The sequence below is a fragment of the Spermophilus citellus genome, assembly GCF_964194105.1.
Source record: "Spermophilus citellus genome assembly, chromosome: 7".
Classification (NCBI taxonomy): Eukaryota; Metazoa; Chordata; class Mammalia; order Rodentia; family Sciuridae; genus Spermophilus; species Spermophilus citellus.
The window spans coordinates 116,636,658-116,644,129 of NC_138188.1; the positions used below are offsets into that span (position 1 = coordinate 116,636,658).

General features: G+C 35.4%; 1 protein-coding gene across 1 annotated transcript in view; it reads left to right on the forward strand.

Moving 5' to 3' along the window:
- GMNC (geminin coiled-coil domain containing) overlaps nt 1-6,195 on the forward strand; it is a gene marked incomplete at both ends in the record, with an annotated part of 32,531 nt that extends 26,336 nt beyond the window's left edge. Inside the window, 4 exons of the mRNA XM_081301969.1 lie at nt 814-988; nt 2,655-2,743; nt 3,809-3,925; nt 5,575-6,195. Of these exons, the coding sequence (XP_081158095.1) occupies nt 814-988; nt 2,655-2,743; nt 3,809-3,925; nt 5,575-6,195 (1,002 nt within the window). The remainder of the gene's footprint in view (nt 1-813; nt 989-2,654; nt 2,744-3,808; nt 3,926-5,574) is intronic.
- Nucleotides 6,196-7,472: the final 1,277 nt, after the last annotated feature.

Consider the following 7,472-nt stretch of genomic DNA (forward strand, 5'->3'; position numbering starts at 1 on the left):
TTTCTTTCAGCTTTTAGATGTTTACTTGGAGTGATGTTATGCTCCTCTGACTGGAGCTGGGGCAAAGTTTGTTTAATCACCTACAAGGAAGTTTATTTAATTATCTATAGAACAGAGAGAGAGAGAACATACATATACATATGCACTTATGTCTATATATGTATATGTCTATATGTATGTATATTATACAAGTATGTATGTACATAACTATATGTATGTGTATGTATATATATGCATATCACATATATACATTTTATATATATATATATATATATATATATATATATTGCATATACATTATAAAGAGCATGTGTTTATGTGTATCTCTATTCAGATTCCCATAAGATCAAACAGAATGTTAGTTTGGAGGAGAAGAGGAAGGGAAGCATAAGACAATTATTGATTCAGAAGTTAGTCTATAAGATGCCATATTCTGCTTTTTCATCCTTTTTAATGGGTTCTTTGTCTTCCAAGGTGATTAGAAATATAATTAAGATAGTTCTGACTGGCTTATTAGGTGAGCTAGGCATTACAACAGAAAATATAAATATGATTCATCCAATAGTAGTCTATTCTTTGTTCAAGAGACCTGTGGAAATGTTAGGAAAGTCATAAGAGCTGGTTCCTTTTAAGTTATTATAATTAAACCACTCAAAATTTAATCTGGATCTAAATTTAACACCTTCACTGTTTCTTGATTAACTGCATGTAATTTCTGTGTGTTTCTCCCACCCTTCTCTCCCTCCACATTTCCATCGCCCAATCTCCTGGGACACCCCCCTCCACCCCAACTCCTTATACTGAATTTCACAGAACACCATTCTGCCTTGCCAAGACCAGTATTTTGCAGGAGACCAGAGTTGTAATTGCCCGTATTCCACTACACCGTCAGAAACTAGTGTTGACGTTTCCACGGAGACTTGGGTCTCTTTCTGGGCTGCTGGTCTCCTGGACAACAGTGAGCCCCAACAAGCACCACAGGCACAGGGTAAGTTCAGCTCTTCTGCTTTAGTGGTAGACCTGGAGCCCTTTTCAAGCAATGTGGCTGCAAAGCATCATGGTCTGGGACTCTGGAAAAAGGGATGTTATAAACAATTTAAGTTAGTCCAAAGAGTCTTGAATTTTACAACCTTAACTTCTCCTATTTGTACTTGCCAAATAGTGAAAATGGGATTCTTCTTCTTTCTTGCTGGACAGCACGTTTCTCCCTCTACTTTATAGTACTTGGAGATTCCCAATTCACTGAAAGAAACTTTCTGGGTCATATTTTATAAACAACATCCTAGTAGAATGTTTTTGGAGTCAAGATACTAGTTACAACATTTTTTTTGAAATTCAGGAAAGTTTCCAAAGTATGATAAATAAACAATAATGAATAACTTCATCTTTTATTTCATAGAGGAGATTCTATAGACAATGCCTTGAAAGTAGAAACAATTATTCGCTTACACACACACACACACACACACACACACAGGATTTCAAAGTGGGAGGGAAGTATAACATTGATGGGAAATTATGGATGTATTAATCTTGACTTGAAGGTTAGTGAACATTTTTATAAAATTAAGTGAATTTCTGTATAAATAGTTAAGTTTCTCTAAAAAGTTTCAGATGTCTTAGAATTAAATACCTATACTATTGTTTGCCATATGCTCCTTTGGTGGACACAGGGGTTAAGGAAGGCACACAAAAAATGAAAACCTAAAAATGTTGAAGCACACTTACATATCATGGATAAAGTTGTTCAGTTTTACTTTTTTACTATAAGCAATAGCAAAGACAAAATGCCCAAAATCTGAACCCAAACTGTTTATAAAATTGGATTCCTGTTTTCTTACTCATTACTCTATTTTAATAAACAATACTTCAGTAACAGCAGTTTAAGTAGAACAGGGAAAGAGAATGGTATTAATGAGGGGGAATAAAGTAAAAAACCAATTAAGCATGCCCAAATGCTTTTGATTAACAGGCATAGCTTGCTGTCAAATATGAAAAAAATTCTTTGTAAAAGCATTAAAAATATACAGATGAAAACAGTTGAAACAGAGAAGGTAGAATTTTTCAGTTTTTCTCATGGTATTCAGAGAAACAAGGTGCAAATTATTTAAAAGTAGAAATTGCTACTACATCAAATTCTGAATTCTATCCATTAGATTTAACAGGTAGGCAGACAGAAAGGGAAATAATAGCATAAAAATGTTATTAGATTATCAAGCCAAACACTATATTATTAAGTGTTGAAGCTTAGAAAATAAAATAAAAATTATAAAAAGATAGTGGGATTGCAATATTATGGCTAGTGGGAGGGAAAGGTTAATAAACATTTGAATGAATTAATGATGCAGCTGAGTCTTTATTAATTTAACCAACAAGAATATACATATAAAGGGAAGAATGTGACCACTTAGTTCCAAAAAGAAAAAAAAAATCCCACCTCTTTAACAACTTTGGCATACATTGTATAAATATTTGTCTGTCACAGCTTGCTTCCTTCTTCTGAAAGCTTTAAATATTTTGTTCTATTGTAAGAAGCAATAGCTATTTTTAGAAAGGTAATTGAACCTATTGCACTTTGGGAATGGTTTGGTGAGTTCATTGCACATAAGTCAAAAGTGTGTTTTCTATGCTACCCATTTTGTATTTTCTCATAGAGTCATCTTCTAATTCGAGTTTTCCTATTCTGAACTCATGTTCCTGGGAAGAAGCTCAGCTTTCCTCCCAGCTCTACAGAAATAAACAGGTATGTGTGGATAGTCAGAACATTGAGACTGGCCATGTACCCTGCAGTCCATTCTCCACTTGCATCCTCCCTTAAGTTCACACTGCTCCTTTTTCCTTTTAAAATTCATATTAACTCACTTTAGAAATAAAATGAGCATATGTTGAGAGAGAGAGAGAGAGAGAGAGAGAGAGAGAGAGAGAGAGGTGTTAGATGAACAATCTCTCTTCCCTCCCTCCCTTCTTTATTTTCCTCTCTCTCTCTCTCTCTCTCTCTCTCTCACCCCCCCCCCCAATAAACACACACACTCATATACACAAATAACACTTTAGGAAAGACATGAAGTCATGCGCTGACTATATCACATTTTAGCTGTGTGACCTATCACGTCCACCTTTTCCTCATCCATGAAATTGGAATATTTATGCGGCATATCTCAGAGGGCTAATGGAAAGACCAAATGGAATCATGTCAGTATTTTAAAATGATAAACATGGATAATTGCCTGGAGAATTAATGATGATGAAAAAGGTTTTTTTCCAGATATTGTTTCATTTTCCATATTTTATTCTTATTTTTTCCCAAAAAGTAATATGATCTACTGAACATACAGACAGATCAGAGTGTGGCACAAGTCAACTATCTTATTTTTTCCTTTCTTTCTTTCTTTCTTTCTTTCTTTCTTTCTTTCTTTCTTTCTTTCTTTCTTTCTTTCTTTCTTTCTTTTTTGATGTGCAAGGAAGGAGTCCAGGTAAACGTTTCTAAACACCTTTTTCTTTATTTAAACAGTTGAATGCTGCTCATTTTCCTTTACACCTACCTGACTCCCTTGTGGTTAAAATTTTAAAAGTCATATAATACCCTCAAATACTTTGTAATGAATGAAAAATTCAGAGCACAAAACTGAACAATCAGGTGGTAGGGGGTTGTTGATTTCAGTCTCAGAGGACGAGAACTCCCTGAAATTGTGTTCATAAAACAAACAGAGAATAATCAAGTTTAAGAAGGCTGAGGCACAGTGGCATTATTATAAAGTTACAAAGTCAATACAGTGGAGCAACCTTCACCATTGTCTGCTTTTTGCAGCTCCAAGATACTCTGGTTCAGAAGGAAGAAGAACTTGCTAGGCTACATGAAGAGAATAATCACCTCAGACAATACCTGAATTCTACTTTGGTTAAATGTCTTGAAGAAAAGGCCAAGGTGTGTAATAATCTTTTTTATAAGGTCAGGGCGGTGATTTAAGAAAGGAAACCATTTATGTAAAATTTCTTAATTAAAAGCAAGAAGTGTACTCAACAACATGTCGTGGGATATGTGAACAGAATGGATAATATTTCTTAAGGAAGTACATGACTTTCACTAGAACTTTTATGTATTGTTTCTTAGAAGTATCTAGATTGCAGATTCTTTCCAGACATTATTACAAAAGGAGTTTCTTATATATCAAAAGCTAGGGGATTGCTGAGGAAACAGGTTGATCAAAAGGAGAGTTAGGTGGAAGTCAGAGATTTAAAAACTCAGTTGTTTTAATTATCTTCTGACTTTAGGAAAATCATTCTCAATTAGGGATTTGGTTACCTTTAGCTACAAAAACTAAAAATCTGTGAAAAATCTCTCTCAATCTAAGATGCTATGATGATTACTGGAGCCTAGTATCTTGAGCACCAATTCAGTATATACAATTACATTATCTTTTATTCACATTTTTCTTACACTTTTAAATGAGCTATTTCTAACTCAAAGATAGCTTGCCTATAGTTTCTTTGTGTTATTTTTTTTCTTAAGTTTTATGTTTTTTTTAGTATGTGTTTGCCATTATGTTATCATTATCGTTTCCATGACCAATTTCTACTTTACTCTTAGACAAACTATTATTTGATATTATGTAATCTAAATTGATTATGTGTCTGATGCCTTTACTGAATCTAACAGTTCAGAGAAGAAAAGATATTAGATTTGACTACTGTATAGTAAGCTTTCTTAAAAAAAGGACTAGCCTGGGCTTCTAACTCCAGCCAACATTCCTTGAAAAAGACATTATTAAATTATTAAATGACATTAATTAGCTTTACCTTTCTTGACCTCAGTTCTCCAAGATTTAAAATAACTTTTTTCAAGGGATTGCTTTGAAAGTTAATGAAATAACATAAAGAATGTTGTATAGTGTTTAAACAAGAGTTTTGTCTATATTCAGATAACTTAGGTTTAATTCTAGGCTAAGGGATACTTAGCAAGTCACAAATATGTCTGTGCCTTAGTTTCCTCATTAATAGAGATTTTTAAGAGTATCTATATCCAAAGAAATAGTGCATGTGATCAATTATTCATAAATTATTATTTTTTTAAAGAGAGAGAGAGAGGAGAGAGAGAGAGAGAGAACTTTTTTTTTAATATTTATTTTTTAGTTCTCGGCGGACACAACATCTTTGTTTGTACGTGGTGCTGAGGATCGAACCCGGGCCGCACGCATGCCAGGCGAGCGCGCTACCGCTTGAGCCACATCCCCAGCCCAATAAATTATAACAAATGATAATTTGGTTACTTTATCAGTAATAATTCAATAAACAATTGCTTTTATTGTCATCATTGTAAAAATTATTACTTCCCTGATTTGAAATCTTCAAGACATTATCTGCTTTTTTCAAGTTTCAAACTGAGAGTAAGAAATGAATTCAGGTTCCTAAGAAATAAGATGTTATCATGGATTTTACTTTAGTAACAGACACTAATCTAATCCATTTTACTTGTATGTGAAAAAATATTAGAAATTTAACCTATTTTTTTCTAAAGAATGAGGGTAACTAGTAGAAACTTAAAGGAAGTATAATTTTCAAATGTCACTTCTTCAGAAATTGTTGTCATCAGATGAGTTCTCCAAAGTGTGTGGAAAATTCAGAAAGGGGAAGAGGAAACACAAAGAGCAGGGATACTCTCCTGCTGAGATCCCCCATCCCAAAAATGTCAAGAGAAACCTCTTGAGTGAGTTTGCTAACTGTGAAAAACCACCTGGGCCCCATGTTGATCCCTGGGTGCTTCAAACACTTGGATTGAAAGACCTCAACACCATTGATGACACCTCATCAGCTAACTACAGTGCCCTCTCCTCTCATCCCAGAAGAGTGACTAGCACATACTCCCATTTTCCGAGTGATGCCATTGATTATGAAAATGTCCCCAGAGAGGATGTGCCAATCAACTATGGAGGTGAAAGAACAACCCCCTTGCACAGCACTGCCAGCCATGACGAAGACTTCCACTACTTTTCTCAACTTTCAAATCCCCCAACAGAGGTGCAAACACTTCCTTATCATCCAGCTGATGTGTCACCCAACAAGACAGAGATGGCATTTTCCACATCCCTGAGTCCTCACTGTAATGTCAAAACTCATTCTTTCCACCAGGGACAAGCCTTTGTGTGTAGAGATGAAGAAGGAGGCTGGAAGTTTACCTGGGTCCCTAAACAGCCTTAGTGACCCCTCTTGTATCACAGAGCACTGCCAGGAACTCTGTTTACAAAGACCTCTCTTGCACTTGAACCTGACTATGTGGAGCACAGAAGCTATTGTCCAGACAATCTTTAGCCACTTTAAATGTTACTCTCAACTACCACTTAAATTTGTAGGGAATAGCTTCCAAGAATCCATATGAGAGGCATATGCTCTTCCTCCACCTGAACTTGACTAGTTTGCACATCAAGGTCTGCTATCAACTTCTTCTCTTTGCCCTGTACTTGAAAAGGTGTTTTCCAATCTTTTGTAGATTTCTTCAAGACCTAGATATACTTTGCTTATCATGACCTGTTTAACACCTTTTGTTCTCTTGTCAAGTAGTTTAAATATGTATGGTCTTTATTTCTCTCCCTCTTGTACATTTCTTTATTTCTGAAAACTGCCTTTAGAATGAGCCCTATTTTTGCTTCAAGTACTTCCTCCTGGTTGTTTAAATTGCTACAGATAGGGTAAAAGCAAGTGTCTGCCCATCACCACTGCTGAAGATGTATTGTGGATATGAGTAAAAGTATGTCCAGGGCAGCTCAAAGAGTCAAGTGTTGCAGGGTGGCTTTGGCAAAACATCTCTAAGACAGCTGCGACTCCACTGATAAGCAATACCACTGAAAAATGACAAAAGTTAAAAAGAATTAAAGTTACTTCAAAATGTCCCAATACCTGCTTCCATTGGCACCTGGCCATTGTTTCTTTAACCGACATGGCTCAAGAATGATATTTTTGAGGAACTGTTACACAACAAATCATCATCTTAAACTGCACAGATGCTGGCAAACTCATCACTAGCCCAGCTCTGACAGTGTCACATTCATTCCTTCTGTCAGTCATGTATTCATGCAATTCACCTAAAATATCTATAGAATACCTCATGCTCACTTTGTAACAGGCATTGTAATTCGGGATGGTGATAAAATGTGAGCAGTTTGGGCCCTGTGCCCACACTCATGAGACCAAGAGCCATTCATCTGCTGTCATCCCTGACAAGGCTATTTCCCTTGTATGAAAATTCAATTTTCCCAGCTGTGGAATACAGAACTTGATTAGATAAGTTCTAACGTTCTATGAATGAAGGCTGGATCCCATCAGCTTTATTTCTATTTGGTCATTCAAGGCCATTTTTCCCTTAGATAGGTACTGCATATACTAGGTAGGGTGAACTTTATCTGCAATGGAAAAAATAGAAAAATAAATATGAGTCATTTGTAATGAGCATTAGAAATCATTTCTCTGATTACAGGATT